We start from the raw sequence: 14,634 nt of genomic DNA on the forward strand, positions 1-14,634 counted from the left end.
GGAAAAAAATCAGACCATGCACTTGCATAACTTCAGATACCCCTTTAAACACCAAATTTAGTAGTTTAAACTTTTAATTGCCTCTTCATTCAGAATAAGTCTGTGCAAAACTACTCACTACAGGATTAAACACAAAACAAGAAAACAAAAAGAACCAACCTGCAGATATTTTCCATACTCCAATTGCAATCTTCAATTGCCAGTAATACTTTTTGTGATCGAAAAAGTCTGTATTCCTGTTTGCAAACTCAAATTCAAATATTTAATAAGAAAGCTTAGCCAAAAGGCTGACTAAAGACACACAGTACTAGATGAGGAGGAAATGAGTAGCTACATATATTAATTATCACCCTTTCTGAGATCACAGGCTCGATCAAGTTAAAATTTAAAGGGCTTAGATTACTTTCTGGTGAATTTTATTAGTTTTCCCCAAGAGGTGCAAAGACTAATGCTGTCACAACAGAAAAGGAGAGCATATACAGCGTCATTACAAGCTGAGTCACCCGAAAGCACTGAATCTTGCTTTATTATAACACAGCATCTTAAATAGTCTCCTGAAGCACTATCATTTGTTATGCAACAGAGTGACAAGAGCAAGCGAGCCCAGTATCACCATAAAACCAAATCTGGTGCATCTGCAGAGTCCTTCTCAGCGGGCAGACCCTGGTCCCTTGCTGGTCTCTTTGGATATACCAGCTGCAGGCTTCTCTTCCTCTACTGCAATAGGGAAGGATGCAGATCAAGGTTGGTGAGAGCTCTTCTTCTTGTGGCTGCTGGTGACATTTAGATACACCTGCAGAGAGCCACGGTGCAGGTGGGAGGTGAGGAGGTCAGGCAGATGTCCAAGAACCACCACCAGAAGGTTCTTCCATGTGCAGCTGTCGCCATCAACTTACTCCTCCCCCCGTCCAAGTATTTCAGTTATTTTCTCTCGAGAGACCAAAATCTTGAAGGATAAAAAAGTAAAATCTGAAGGGACTTCTTCACCATGCCTTGTTCATACCCTGCCATCATTCAGATGCAAGGCACGGATATTTTTCATTTCCTGGTACCACAGTCTAATCACTCAGCAATACCAGCTTCAAAACAGAACACAGTTACGCAGTGCTCTCAAACAAATCACACGTGTTTTAAGTCTTCTGTTGTTAAGGAATTTAAGATCCCTGTATTTTTGGAAGACCCACTACAGAAGACAGCAAAACAAAAAGATAATTGACAAGCGTGACTGACTTTCTCCGCCTCCTCAACTGGCTGTTCAAGAACAGACTCCTGTCTTGTTTTCTTCCCAGTCCCCTCCTTTTCTCTCTCATCTTGTGATGGAACTCACCTAGATGCAGATACTGTAAAACATATACGACATTTGTTGGCATTGCACTGTTAAATAATACTCCTTCTACCTTGTTACTTTTTATTTAGACTGCATGTCACAGCACAGAGCAATCAGTCATAATTTAAGGAACTTAAGCCAATGGGGTCTGATTTTCCAAATCCACATGTAGACACTACCATCATAAAAAAAAGACAATATTACTATTTTAAATAATAATAAATATTTGAGGTACTATCTTTTGCATATCTTAGCCAAAACTATTTTGAAAATATTTTCCATTTTTGTGCACTAACTTCAAATGCTAACTTCACCAAAAAAAATTCCCTCTTAAAGTATGATTTTAGCCAAATGTTTTAATCAGCATTATCTGATGAAATTCCATTTAACTAGTTTCCTACTACACACCACCAAAAATGAATATACTTTGCATACATATGCACTCCACACACATTTATTAAACATTTCCATACCCAGCTGTGATCTGGAGCATGACTAGTCTCTTCCATAAATTCACAATATATGCAACCAGATAAGAGTGACTGAAAGAATACACAGGAACTACATGATCAGCTGCAATAACTCTCAATATACCCCAGTAACACTCAAGTATCATGGGAAAAAAGTGTGTTCTGTAAATCCCAGAATATAGTCAGAATTTCCCTGTATTAGTTTACTGCCTCTTGCAAGTTCCTATATCTTTCTTTCTGTTTCACAACAATGGTTTATCTTTATCAATCACCATATAAATCACTGTGCTGCTGACGCAGAAAAATTAGCCATAAAACTTGCATATGGAAAGATATTTTCAGCATGCTTCCCACAAAAAAACATAGCTGTTTCTACAACAAAGAACACTTACAAATCACTTGCTTTATGTCACATAATTAATTTTACAAGTGCAGTGAAAATAAGCTAAAACAATAAAAACTTTCACTATGTCCATGTGTGTCTTGTGCTTTTTCAAAACAAGTATTTCAGCATTTATCTCATGATGTAATTAATATTCCATTCCAAACTTGGTATTTTGGTTGCATCCTACAAAAAAAACCAAAAAAACTCATACAGCTTGAGAACCCAGAACTAATTTTTCCAGATCCCTTTTCAATTCCTGTTTATTCTGGATACCCTGCAGAAAACTTCAATTTTGAGAGCCTCTAGTGTAAATGGGTCGATCCAGTTATAAATTATTTGCAGATGGCTTTGGAGGTACTATGATAAGAACACTGGTCACCAGCATAGACCCGTAACTATTTATACACCACGATAATTGGAAACCTTTCTCACAAAACAGAAGTCCACTCTGCAGGATGCTGTACAGAGAAAGGTTATTTTTGCCTTAAAGAGCTTACACTCAGTATAAGGCAGAAAGAGAATACTGACGCATGGACAGGAATATAAAGAAACTAAGACAGCAAGTTCTGAACAACAGACCCCCCTTTTGCACACCAGCAGTCTTCCTCAGCTTCCTCCAAGTGTCATCTGTGACTTGACCAACTAGCTCTGCAGAGAAGGAAGGAAACAATCATGCTCCAGCCCAACAACATCCAACAGAACCTTCAGGAGGTGAAAAGCCACTGTCTTCAGACTTCAACTGCAGAGCTCAAGCATCACTTCCCTCACAACAGAACAATGTTTGACCATCAGCAGTGTCTTACACCTCCTCCTGTTATTTTAGAAGGCCACGCTCATGATCTCAGCTGAAAAAGAATCATTGGATGTTTGGGTGGGTGAAAATAGTAACTATCCTGAAAACAAAGCAATATAGACCTGAAAGACTGAAAGGAGAGCTCATGGCAAAGTGGGATGTTTTCAAGGAATACCTGTCTCTTTCTAGAAACTAGATATCACACATTACTTCCAAGACAAGGATTGTCATTCCTTCAGTGAATGCTGGGTAGCAAAAATAATCTGAATAATTTTATGGAGAATCAAAAACAAAATCTCCACAATAAGTCCCAGCTAACTCAAGATGTCAGACAAGATCTCTTTGGGGAAAATTAACTGCCTTATTTTTGCTTACACAAATTAATTTAATGAGAAAAAAAATCACCTGATACTGTTTCTGATTAATCACTTAAACACTGGAGAAAAGGGAAAGGTCTCATTCATTCTTTCTCACCTCAAGTTTGACCACCTATTATTACAGATACCTATAATTTACACCTATAATTTACAGACATTAAAAAAAAAAAAAACCTCTAGAAATACCATAAACCAAATAGTACTAGCAGAGTTTATGGTATCTCCATTCTAGTCTATTCTAGATCATATTTAATGCAGAACCATAGATGTCATCTGATTACATATAATCTGAGTAGGGCACAATTTGCTTTTGTTCTAGTTGGAGTTTAAATATTATGCATCAAAGTGTTTGTTGTGCTGGAGCACTGTCATTTCCTATAGCTTTGCAACTCATAAGAACCTTTAAGGTCCTCCTACGAATAGTTAAAATTTCAGAGTTTCAGCCTCTGGCATTCATACTAGAAGTCACTGCTAATGAAACTCTTTTACATATCACTATAGCCATAATATGTGGAGGAGATCCACATGTCTAGTTAAAATGCCAGTGCCTATGGCAAAAGAAAAAAAAAATAGGAAAAAGTAGGGTGAAAATTGGGAAAACACGCCTCTGAATGTCTAAAGACACTGATTCTGAAGATACACTTGGTTCTTTAAGAGAACAGAGAAAACTCAATTGCCCAGAGAGCCGCAAAAACATCGGTTGGGTATTTGCAAAGAACACCACTGGACTGAAAAGATTAAAATGTAGTTTAATCAATACAGTAAACTTAAAGAGGAAATTACTTGCATGTGGATTTACTGCAACAGCCTTTTCATTGAGAAGTGAGGTAGATCGGTAGAAACTAATTTGTAGCCTTTGCTTTAAAGACAGGACTACTACAGGGACTTTGTGAAACAAGGCAATAAAAGAAGATTCAGAGATAAGTGGAAATATTATTGCTAAAACTCCTGACAAACAGACTCCCCAAAGGAGACAGTCAACAAGAATATTCAGTAGGAGGGTACTAACATCTTTATTTCAGCTGTGACTCACTCTTAAGTAACATTTATTTTCTTAAGAACCCCTATAAGTAAAATGAAAACCCCATTCACTGACCATAACTATAGGGAGAACATCATCTTTCTGATTAGATTTTCTTTATATCGGCAACTCCTTGTATTAGGACACAACAAGAAACAGAGGCCCAAATCAGCTATTTTTTTAACAAAGAATATAACTGTGCCAAAGATGAGTAAAGGAAATTTTTATGCGTGTAGGAGAGAAGAAAGCAGAAAAACTAAATCCAAGATCAGAGCATTTCCTTCCCCACCCACAATAAAGTGTTTATGGACTTCCCTGTCGTGACTATAACGTTAAAAATGTAAATTTATACGACAGTCCCAGTTGAGAACCATATTAATACCAACTGGTTACCACCACTCACGTCAGCGAGAAACTGTCTCAATCTGTGTTCAAAATTTCACTTATTCCAGCAAAATTCAGTTGACACATTGCATTCTTTTGCAGAAAGTGCTGAAAATATATTTATATATAAAGAAAAATGAGAGTGCTGAACAGTTTCCAGTTTCCTTTAATCTGAACAGGTTAACAGTATTATAAATGCTTCTGTTTGAGGTAAACACACTTGGACTCTTACAGCAGTCATTAGTTGTTCACTACTAGCTTAGAAACCTGCAAAACCATGGATACACAGACCTGAAAAAATCCCACCCCAATAATAAGCTATTTTACATTCATAAATATTTAAATTACCAAAAACTCTTCAGGGGCAATAATAGTTACTCTCCACAGTTTATAACCTCAAATAGTTTCTTTTGGAAGTTCTGTTGCCAAGAAAGTTGGTTTGGTTTTTTTTATTTATATTAAAGACAGTTTAATCAACAGTCACTTCATCAGCCTCTTCTTATCTAAATAGAAACTTACACAACTGGAAAAAATACTTTACATACACTGTCACAATTTCTATGTCCATTTAATGTGTGAAAATTTCACCATAGCTCTGACATAGAAATCTGAACTTGAAGTTCTTTATGTATTTGACTGATTTAAGTGTCTTCAACAGCAGGACACATGCAAGAGCAATTTGTATGCTAATGTGTGTGTACACTATTTGCATTCTCACTGCTTCTTCAAACACTTAAAATACAAGGCAACACAACAAGACTTGACTGCAAATTTTTGATCACTGAATCCATCTCAAAATTGCTACATCACTTCGCCACTGCTGGATGAGGCTGTTTTCAAATGAAAGCAAGAACATACACTCTCTTTAAACTTTCTACTTATTTATGTATTGTTTCAGTCTTTGTAGGCTTATCACACATGGATATGCCTAAGTTAGTAAGATCCTGTGAAGCTAACGTAAGCACTAATATCACAGATGAAAGCATCCGAAATGTGAAAATTATTTAAGCATTTACATTGCATAAGAAATCCTTTCAACTTAACATTCTATTTATGATCGCTCAGACAAAAAAAAAACATTTCACTGTATCATTTTTCTCAAGGAACCATGTAACAATATACCTAGACTACATACAGTGTACATATATCAACACAGCAGTGTACAGACTTGAGCTAACCCAGGTACCAAAAGCAAACTACTTACAGAACCATACCCAAATAAGATAGCTTGTAAAAGGTCCACACTAATGAGGCAAAACCATTTCTGGTACCATACAGCCATTTTATAACTACAGTATCTCTACAGTGCTCCTCATGCAGTGTAAGCATTCCCTAAGGAAACACCTCCAACCATGGAAATAACTATCTCAGAACTAGGGATGATGATGATTTTTAAAACCCACATACTATCTCTTGTACAAGAAGAAGAGAGCTTTACACAAACTCATGACACAACCATCCATGAGAATTCCCCACTACTATGAGTAATGAACATGACCCTAGGAATACACATGTGCAATTCAGAAAGACAAGCACAAAAGCAAGAGAGTATTCAAACACAATAGTTTTAACAAATACTGCTTATTTGGGGATTCAGGCATACAGATACCAGAATTTTATTAGTTTGAATGCAGAGCCTTAATTTGAATTGCAAAACAATTTTGAACCTTTAAAAGATGCAACTGATCCTTAAAGAGTACGCCTTTATTCCTCTAAACAACAGTTATGCCTACGCTGCACAAATTTTTCTGCTGGACTGTTAGCGAATCACAAACATTAATTAATCATTTAACTCACCTGACCTGGCTGGGGGGATAAACAACTAAGAACCTCCTCCAGCATCACTGGCATATGCAATCTTCCAAAGTTACTGTTTTCCGTACTTTGAGGCAACTCTTCAGTTTCGCATTTCTGGACGGTTTGTTCCTTTAACTCACAGTCAGAAAGCTTTTTTGATGAAGTATGGATCCTTCTGGCCAGACTAGCCACGCTTACCGAATTCAGTTTTAAGTTGTGGAGAAACAAACACTTGTAAACTCGGCAGAGATACCGAGATAACATTTTGGAGTTGATCAACCTGGAAGAACAGTAGATGCTGGGAATTACTTTCAAACAAATACTTGAAACAGTGTATCTGTTTAAAAAAACAAAGTGGAACTGCTATAAGTAAAGCAATCGACACACATTCCAAAATGGGCAGTTTTATAGATATGTCATGTCAACAAAACATGTTTTCAGAACTTTCAATGCTATTTACCAATCAAGCATATTCAAGCAACCAGTAGATTATTTTCACTATCAAATTTTTATTATGTGTTTTGCTTGCATTTACCTTGCCGGAGGCCTCAGATATTTTGCCTACATAGATAAGAACATGCTGAGTAATCACCTCTGGAAAGTTATTCTCTCAATAATTTAAGTCTCAGCTGGGTAGTATTTCCACCTACCTTAAATTCATTAGTGCACATCCCTCTAACTTTGTAGACACCCAGAAGTGAGGTTTCACAACAAAACACAGCGCCCCTACAGCAAACACACACATCACCACGGGATGCTGTGCTGGTTTAGGCTGGGGCAGAGTTAATTTTCTTCACATGGGGCTGTGCTTTGGATTTGTGCTGAACACAGCAGGGAGGAGACACAGCTGGTGCAGATGACCCAAACTGGCCAAGGGGATATTCCAGACCATATGATATCATGCTGAATTTATACAGTGCGGGGGGAGAAGGAGGTATGAAGTGATGGTTTGTCTTGTCAAGTCACTGTTGCGCGTGAAGGGGCGCTGCTCTCCTGGAGAGGGGTGAGCACCTGCCTGCCCTTGGTGAATTGATTCCTCTCGTTGCTTTGCTTGTGTGCACAGCTCTCTCGTTCCCTATTAAACTGCCTTTATCCCAACCCAGGAGCTTTCCAGTTTTCACCCTTACCCCGATCCCGTGGGTGGGGCAGCGAGCGCCTGCCGGGGCTTGGTTAAAGCAGGACAGGTGCGGCCACCAGCCTCATCCTCCTCCTCCTCCTCACACCGACCCACGCGGGTGCGAGCCCACCCTGGTCTCGCCGGGGACACGCTTTGCCTACAGCCAACCCTATTCTATCAGACCACAGGGATTTTGTTTCGTAGAAGCGAGCAGAGAGCGTGCTTTATTACGGTCTAAAGCGGCACTCGGGCACAACCGGAGGCAGAGCGGGGCTCGCACTGAGCCAGAAGGTGAAGGCAGAGGCGGCCGGAAAGCGTCAGCAGCCCGCAGCCCGGCCCACGCCAGCTCCGCGGCCGAAGGCTGTTCCCCCGCTCCCCGCCCGGGCCGGGCCAGCGTGACACGCGGAGCGAGACCCCCCGCCCGTCGGTGGCCCCGGCGCTGTCCCCGCTCGCGCGGCCCGCTCCCCCCGGGCCGCAGGGCACGCGCCGAGCTCGGCCCCGCGCACTTACCGTGAGCGCCGTCGCTCTGCTGACGTCACGGGCAGGCGGCCAATGAGGAGGCGCGGAGGGCGGCCTGCTTGTGTTTGAATTCGGCGGCCGGAGCGTGGCGGTTGGACCGGCCGCGGAGGTGAGAGCGGGGATGGACACGGGTCGGGGGTGAGACCGGGAATGGGCGTGGGCCGGCGGCGGGCAGCGGTCCCGGGGGTGAGTGCACGGGCCGAGGGGTGAGAGAGCGGGCGGACAGGGGCTGGGGGGGTGAGACCGGGGATGGACACGGTTCGGGGGCTAAGACCGGGTGTGGACACGGTCCGTGGGTGAGTCCCGGGGATAGGCGCTGCCCGGGACACGGCCGGCGGCGGACACGGCCCGGGGAGGGGGGCGAGTGCCGGCGGCGGACACGGCCCGGGGNGCCGGCGGCGGACACGGCCCGGGGAGGGGGGCGAGTGCCGGCGGCGGACACGGCCCGGGGGGCGAGTCCCGAGGCGGGCGCTGAGCGTTGTCTCGCCGCTGCGCCGATCCCGGCGGCGCGCCCCGAGCAGGAGCGTGTGCGGTGGGGTACGGAGGGGAGCTCCCCCGCTCCTCTGCCCCAGGTGTTCCCTTGCTCCGTGGCCGTGTCTCGGTTATGGCTCAGCTGAGCTTGCCCTGAAGCGGCAAAAGCGTCGCCGAGAGCCTTTAGCGTGCAAGTCGCTGTCCGCTCTTAGAGGAACGAACAAGCAAGGATGAGCCATTTAAAGGAGATTCCAGGTTGTTATCGGTCGCTGTATCCCATGCAAGTTACGTTAACGTAAATCCCGCTGTAACTCCCTTTAAACCCACGTGCAGCGTGAGTAAATCAATAACCCAGGGAATAGAGTTCCCTATAACTACAGCATAGGCGGCTGCTCTGCCTTCTGCTGCAGGACAAGAAAACTACCCACATTAGTCTGTAGGAACCCGGAAGCTCATCTTCAAGCTTGCTCTGACACAAAGGACAGCCAGTAGGTTATTTAGTAGTTTGAATTGTTATAATAAACTTAGGAATTTACCGGGGAAGTCCTAGCTGGGTTTCTTAAAGCTGCGCTGGATTAAGTCACCTTTTCAGGCCGGTTACAGTGCTTCCCTAAGTTGCACTGCCACTGTATCTAACTGGCAAGCGCTGGGTGGACCCGGCAGAGATGCCGGGTGTTAGTCCTTATCAAAAGCGTGAACTACCTGAAAGGTTTTATCTGAAATATAATGCCTTTCACTCTGTGTTGTCAACTGCAGAGGAGATTCAGCTGTGCAACCTGAAAGAGTCTTGGAAGCGAAGCTGGGGGCCGGAGGGGATGACTCCCGCTAAGGAAGAAGATGTTTGCAATCACGTGAAAGTGGTGGTCCGTGTCCGTCCAGAGACCCAAAAGGAAAAACAGGACAACTTTAGCAGGGTTGTCCATGTTATTGACCAGCATGTGTTGGTCTTTGATCCAAAGGAGGAAGAAGTTAGCTTCTTTAACGGGAAGAGACTGACCCATAGGGATATTAACAAAAGACAGAGGAAAGATCTTAAATTTATGTTTGATGCTGTTTTTGATGAAATGTCATCCCAGTTGGAAGTTTTTGAGCATACTACCAAAACTCTGATTGATGGCTTCTTAAATGGATATAACTGCACAGGTGACTTCGCTATTTATTTTCTTTAATTAAAAAGCTTCAAAGTTTCTACCGTGCAACTGCTGCAGGTGCATTAAAAAAGCCTGAGATAGAAATAAAGCCCTGTGTTTTAATTCATATGTATGAGAGGCTGGCTTTTTAGCATATGGAAGTTAGAATAGCTCTACTATTTTGGAAGTAAGTTTGTGTTAGGGTTATATAAGACTTCAGAATTTTATCTGAAATATGTGTGCTAATGACATAATAACTCCTCTGGAGTTATTCAAGCAGAAGCAGTTGTGTCACTAAATGTGTGGTAGCCTGCTTTATGAACTCTTTAAGAGGCTTTTTTAATTGGCAAATGAAATGTGATGAGGAAATTAAATGTCTTTTAGCAATAAGTTGATGGTGTAGGGTTATGAGAGTAAGTAAATAATATTTTCATGTAAATTTTGAACTGAAAATTCAGAAATGTTACTTTGAAATAGGTCTCTGATTACAGCTGTTAAAGGTAAAGTCTAAGTAAGAAACTTGATCAGTTTATGAAAACAGCTGTTCAGAATGACAGGTCTCTGAATGTTCATTTGACTTCTGTGTTTCTGATTAGCTTACTGGTATAATTTGCATATTCTTACTTTGGTTTTTTGTGTAAATTCAGTGCTTGCATATGGTGCAACAGGAGCTGGAAAGACTCATACCATGTTAGGTTCTCCTGAAGATCCTGGAGTGATGTATTTAACCATGATGACACTTTATGACCGCATGGATCAAATAAAAGAAGATAAAATATGTGATGTTGCTGTCTCTTATTTAGAGGTGAGTTCCTGCATTTGCAATGTTGCTTTTAATAATTCATATTTAATACATAAAGACAAGCTGGTTTTGCCTTTCCTTGGTCCTTTCTGGGGCTTGACAAAATGCATCCTTACAGGAGTGGAACTGAACTGTGCTCTGCCGAATTTGCTGCTCAAAGGCACCTGTCACTGTTTTACAGAAGGCTGCCTAAAAAGAACAATCACTCCTAACATATTCACTGAACATTCTCGTGATTTTTGTCTTGCTGATCAGTTACATCCCTCTGAATATCTGTTGATGTGTACAAAAAAATACCGGGGTTATATCTCAGGACTTCACAACAACATCCTATAAGCACTGTGAAATTACACAACAAAATCATGTTCTGTTTTTACAAGTCAGTGTCTTGGCACTGCTGTTGAGTAGTAGTAGTGAAATTGTTATCTTCTAGCTCCCTCAAATTCTTAATGGAAGAATAGTTGGTGTTTGGGAAGGGGAGAAGGAGAGAAAAAAGGAAAATAAATGCTTTGGACTCATGCTGCTTGCAATAAATTTTTTTTGGTTAAAAAAAAAGTTCTTTTTTTTTAATAAGGAAAACAGTTATTTACTAAAAAAAATGACGCACCTTAATGGCTTAAAAGAAATCATGCACATTGAATATTTTAAACTCAGTATAATAAAGCTGTTTGGAAAAAAATCTACAGTGTGAATTTGTTACTTTGCCTTAAAGAAATACTAAAAAAGATGAGTGATTTCTGTTTATTTAAGTTTAATTCAGTCAAGTATGGGAAGATTTTCATAAAATACTTTAAATTCCCTTTCAAAGATTTACAATGAACAGATCCGTGATCTGCTGGTCAGCTCTGGACCTCTGGCTGTTCGTGAAGATGCCCAGCAAGGGGTGATAGTTCAAGGTCTGACATTACATCAGGTATGTAAATACATATGAAACTCACAATGTGCTTGAGAAATTTGAGAAAGGTCCCATAGTTCTGTGAGAGTTGTATGGAACTTGGTAATTTCCTAGTGGGCTGTTTTCTGGCCAGTAACTTGCAGTCTTAACTGATTAGTCAAAAGCACATCGTGGAATAAACTGGTAATATTATTGAATGCAAATAAATAAAGCATTCAGTCCTTATTGTCATCCAGCAGGTTTTGGCAGATTTGTTTTTCAGCTAAAACATCTTGGCATCTTTGCCAAAGAGTTGCTATGCTGGCCTGGAAAAGTGGGTTAACATGAAACTTTTCAAACGTGGTTATTATAAAAACAGAAACAACCCTGAGACTTCACATTGGTGTAGAACACTCTAAGATGGCAATGAAGGCAAAGTCAGTTTTACAATCTGACAGTCAATTCTTCTGGACCTATTTTTTTTTTTGTAACCTTTTAGTGTATGTTACATGCTATGTAGCTTCCAGATTTTGTGTTCATGGAATGAATTGACAGGAAACAATGTTCTTAGTTTGGCTTGCTCTGTGAACATCATGCTTCCAAAATCTCCAGTCTTGTGAGGAGGCAAAAAAAATTAGTGTATCACTGTTTAATGCATTAGTACAAGAAGAATTAAGTCAGGCATTCTTAAATGAGGCTTCTTCTATGGAGGACCTTTTCAGATTTGTTTAAATTCTTTACTAAAAGTATTCTCTGATCTAAATTTCTGCAGTTAAATGCTTTTCATACATGACTGCTTTTTAGTGGAGAATATTTGTTTGAAGTGCCTCAATTTCAAAACAGGAAATTTCTCTTATTTCTGGGTAGATAAAATGTTAAGTTCCTTTCTTTTTTTGAAGGTGACTGTTAATGTATTGTAGAATCTCCTATAGTTGATGGAAAAGGGGAAAAAAGTGTATTTATCTTGTTCTCTACCGTTAAAGCCTAAATCAGCAGAGGAAATCCTTCAGATGTTGGATTATGGAAATAAAAATAGAACTCAGCATCCCACAGATGTGAATGCCTCCTCTTCCCGGTCCCATGCTGTCTTTCAGGTAAGATAACACAGCAGATGTACAGTGGTCGTTACTGTGAGTTGCAGGTTTTGTTTAAAGTTGGATACACAGGAAGCTTTTATTTTTAAACTGTGTTGAACCTTCGTTTTGGTCAGAGGGGATTGAAGTTTTCCAGTTTCCTTGTTGACTCCTTATTCCTTAGAAGTATGTAAAGGATCATAGTGTTTATATTTGAAAAAATTAATTCAATGAAAAGGTCTCTAATTCCAAGAGTTTGAACATATAACTTACATTTATGACAACTTATATACCTTAGAAGAAATATCTCTTCTGAAAAATGGTAATTTCGAGCTTGGAATATACTTCCATATTGTAATTTTATAAACTGAAAGTTATTGGTGGGTTTTTCGTTGGTTTATGGTTTCATTATGTTGCTCGGCATTTCTGTAAGAAAAATAATTTACAGAATGAGGTTACATGTCTGACTATAAACTGAGAATGTCAAGTAGTACTTTCCTACTGTACTTATTTTGGTTAATGTTAATTTTTACGCTAAAGTGATTTCTTAATGTTGTGGTATGTGCCAAGTTTTAGAAAATGAAATGATGATTCTTAGTTTCCATAAACAAGTTTGGAAAGAGTTGTATAAGTCCACTAGAACTTACAACTTCTCCCAAGATTATTGCTGTGTGCTACCCCCTGACTCCTCCTTAAATACAACCTCTGATATTTAAAAACTAGTCCCATTAACTAAAATGTATTTTATTTTCTTTTCTGTTTGTTATCACCTACTGCAAAACAGTGTCTTGAATTATTTATATGATGCCCCTCAGGGTTGAAAAATATTAAATTTGATTCTGGTCCTAGCATTACATCATTCAACTGTTGGGCAGTTCTTAACTGTATCTGCAGACTTTGGCAATGCTTAATAAAAGCAGCCAAAAGTTTTGGGATTTTTTTAAAGAAACTTCTAAATATGTAACACAGCAAAAGTCACTGCCACTCTAAAAGCTTCTATGTTTTCTTATATACCTTAAACTTCTGTTTGAAATTGCCCTCCCTGTTTTTAATTTCCCCTGAGGTCTTGCCCATGGTTGTACACTGTACGTGATCGTCCGAGACTTCTTCTGAAGTTGTTCAGGTTGAGAAGTTGTTCATTGTGTGTGTGTGTTCTGCCTTTAAAAAGGCACAGGGTACAGTGCTACAGAGTGAACTGCTGATTTCTGTTTGTTGACTTGCTGGGCTGGGGTGTCTTATCTCCCTCACCTTGACTCAGGAAAAAAGCTCTGGATTGTATGATCTGGCAGTCTTTACATTCTTCTCAGTACATTTCTAAAAGTGGCAAGCAATTACATAAATCACTTCAGTTTCTCATGTATTTCCACACATCTGTGACGTTCTGCTCAACAGATTTGTGTCTTTGGTTCCAGAGATGTGAGTGTTGAGAAATCCCCAGTGCTGTCTCGACTGAACTTATTTCTATTATTTTAAGAGCTGTTTGTTTGTAGAGATATGTTATCTTTTATGCTGGCTTTGGCTTTGCTTGTTAACTTTATTGGAGCAGGATGTTGTCTGAAACTCACTCAGAAACTGATAAAAGTCTTAGCCCGGGACATTCTGAGCTGATTTTAGAGATTCAAGTTTTGCCTTCCCATACCATCTGTCTTCAGTTTGAAACATCTATCTAGGTCAGGCAATTACTGCATCTGAAAGTAAAATCCAAATTGCCACACTGTTCTATTGAAAGTGTTCTGCTGACTGACAAAGAAATAGAAAAGTTTCTGCTTTGGGGCATTTCCTGTATCTTTTGAATTTTTACAAAAGCTTGAGTCGTACAACATAGTTTGGCTGTCACTTCAGCATTCCCTGCTTCACTAATGATAGTTACTGGTTTGTTCTGATTGAGTGTTCCCAGTCTGAGGTTGGATTCTTTTTGTCTATTGTACTAGAAATAGTACAACTGAAGTTAGTTGTACTGTTTGATATAGAAATATATCTATTTAGAATAGATACCTTTTCATGGCGAGTCATAAGTATTTGATTCACTCAGAATACTTGTCAAATTATTCCCAGTTACAAAATGCTGTGAAGACTTCATTTCTCGTGCACAAA

General features: G+C 40.1%; 2 protein-coding genes across 5 annotated transcripts in view; one reads left to right on the forward strand and one right to left on the reverse strand.

Annotated features, from left to right (window-relative positions):
- METTL15 (methyltransferase like 15) overlaps positions 1-8,272 on the reverse strand; it is a 93,610-nt gene extending 85,338 nt beyond the window's left edge. The window contains exons 1-2 of one of the 3 annotated variants that reach the window (XM_017827018.1): positions 8,182-8,272; positions 6,555-6,834 (exon numbers count right to left, since the gene is read on the reverse strand). In XM_017827018.1, coding sequence (XP_017682507.1) covers positions 6,555-6,818 — 264 coding nt within the window. In that variant the 5' untranslated portion in view covers positions 6,819-6,834; positions 8,182-8,272. The other 2 variants (XM_017827019.1, XM_017827017.1) reach the window with 2 other exon arrangements.
- Positions 8,190-14,634, forward strand: part of KIF18A (kinesin family member 18A) — a 31,996-nt gene continuing 25,551 nt past the window's right edge. The window contains exons 1-5 of one of the 2 annotated variants that reach the window (XM_017827015.1): positions 8,190-8,299; positions 9,418-9,804; positions 10,439-10,596; positions 11,402-11,506; positions 12,451-12,561. In XM_017827015.1, the coding sequence (XP_017682504.1) occupies positions 9,477-9,804; positions 10,439-10,596; positions 11,402-11,506; positions 12,451-12,561 (702 nt within the window). In that variant the 5' untranslated portion in view covers positions 8,190-8,299; positions 9,418-9,476. Of the gene's footprint in view, positions 8,300-8,353; positions 8,376-9,417; positions 9,805-10,438; positions 10,597-11,401; positions 11,507-12,450; positions 12,562-14,634 lie in introns of those variants that run through there. The other variant, XM_017827016.1, reaches the window with a different exon arrangement.

Source organism: Lepidothrix coronata, unplaced genomic scaffold (assembly GCF_001604755.1).
Source record: "Lepidothrix coronata isolate B3197 unplaced genomic scaffold, Lepidothrix_coronata-1.0 Scaffold133, whole genome shotgun sequence".
Lineage (NCBI taxonomy): Eukaryota > Metazoa > Chordata > Aves > Passeriformes > Pipridae > Lepidothrix > Lepidothrix coronata.